General features: G+C 58.8%; 1 protein-coding gene across 1 annotated transcript in view; it reads right to left on the reverse strand.

Moving 5' to 3' along the window:
* MBD5 (methyl-CpG binding domain protein 5) overlaps window positions 1-347 on the reverse strand; it is a 122,889-nt gene that overhangs the window by 17,742 nt on the left and 104,800 nt on the right. The window contains 1 exon segment of the mRNA XM_031057181.1: window positions 1-316. Coding sequence (XP_030913041.1) covers window positions 1-316 — 316 coding nt within the window.

A 347-nucleotide genomic window follows, 5' to 3' on the forward strand; every position in this document is an offset into this window, starting at 1 on the left:
GGCTGGAGGATGTTTAGGAGGTTCTGGTTCAGGAGATGTTGCTGATTCACCGGCAGAGAGAGGGGCAGGGAATTGAGGAGGTTCTGATTCAGAGGATGTGGCAGATTGTTGTTTGAAGAGCTGTTCTGCGGGAAGTGGAGCGAGTGTTCGTGGCCAGCAAAGGGGAACTCGCCCCCCATGGGCAGCTGGCCCTGCTGCAGAGGGGTCCCAGCTGCAGTGGTGACAATGACACCGTCCTGGAGCACTGACGTGGTCTTGGTGATGGCAGCTTGGCTGGAGCCAGCGATGGCTATCGATGACGACGGGCCCAAACCCCCTGGAATGGGAAGAGCAGGGATGGTAACGGG

This window comes from Geospiza fortis, unplaced genomic scaffold, assembly GCF_000277835.1.
Source record: "Geospiza fortis unplaced genomic scaffold, GeoFor_1.0 scaffold112, whole genome shotgun sequence".
Taxonomy (NCBI): domain Eukaryota; kingdom Metazoa; phylum Chordata; class Aves; order Passeriformes; family Thraupidae; genus Geospiza; species Geospiza fortis.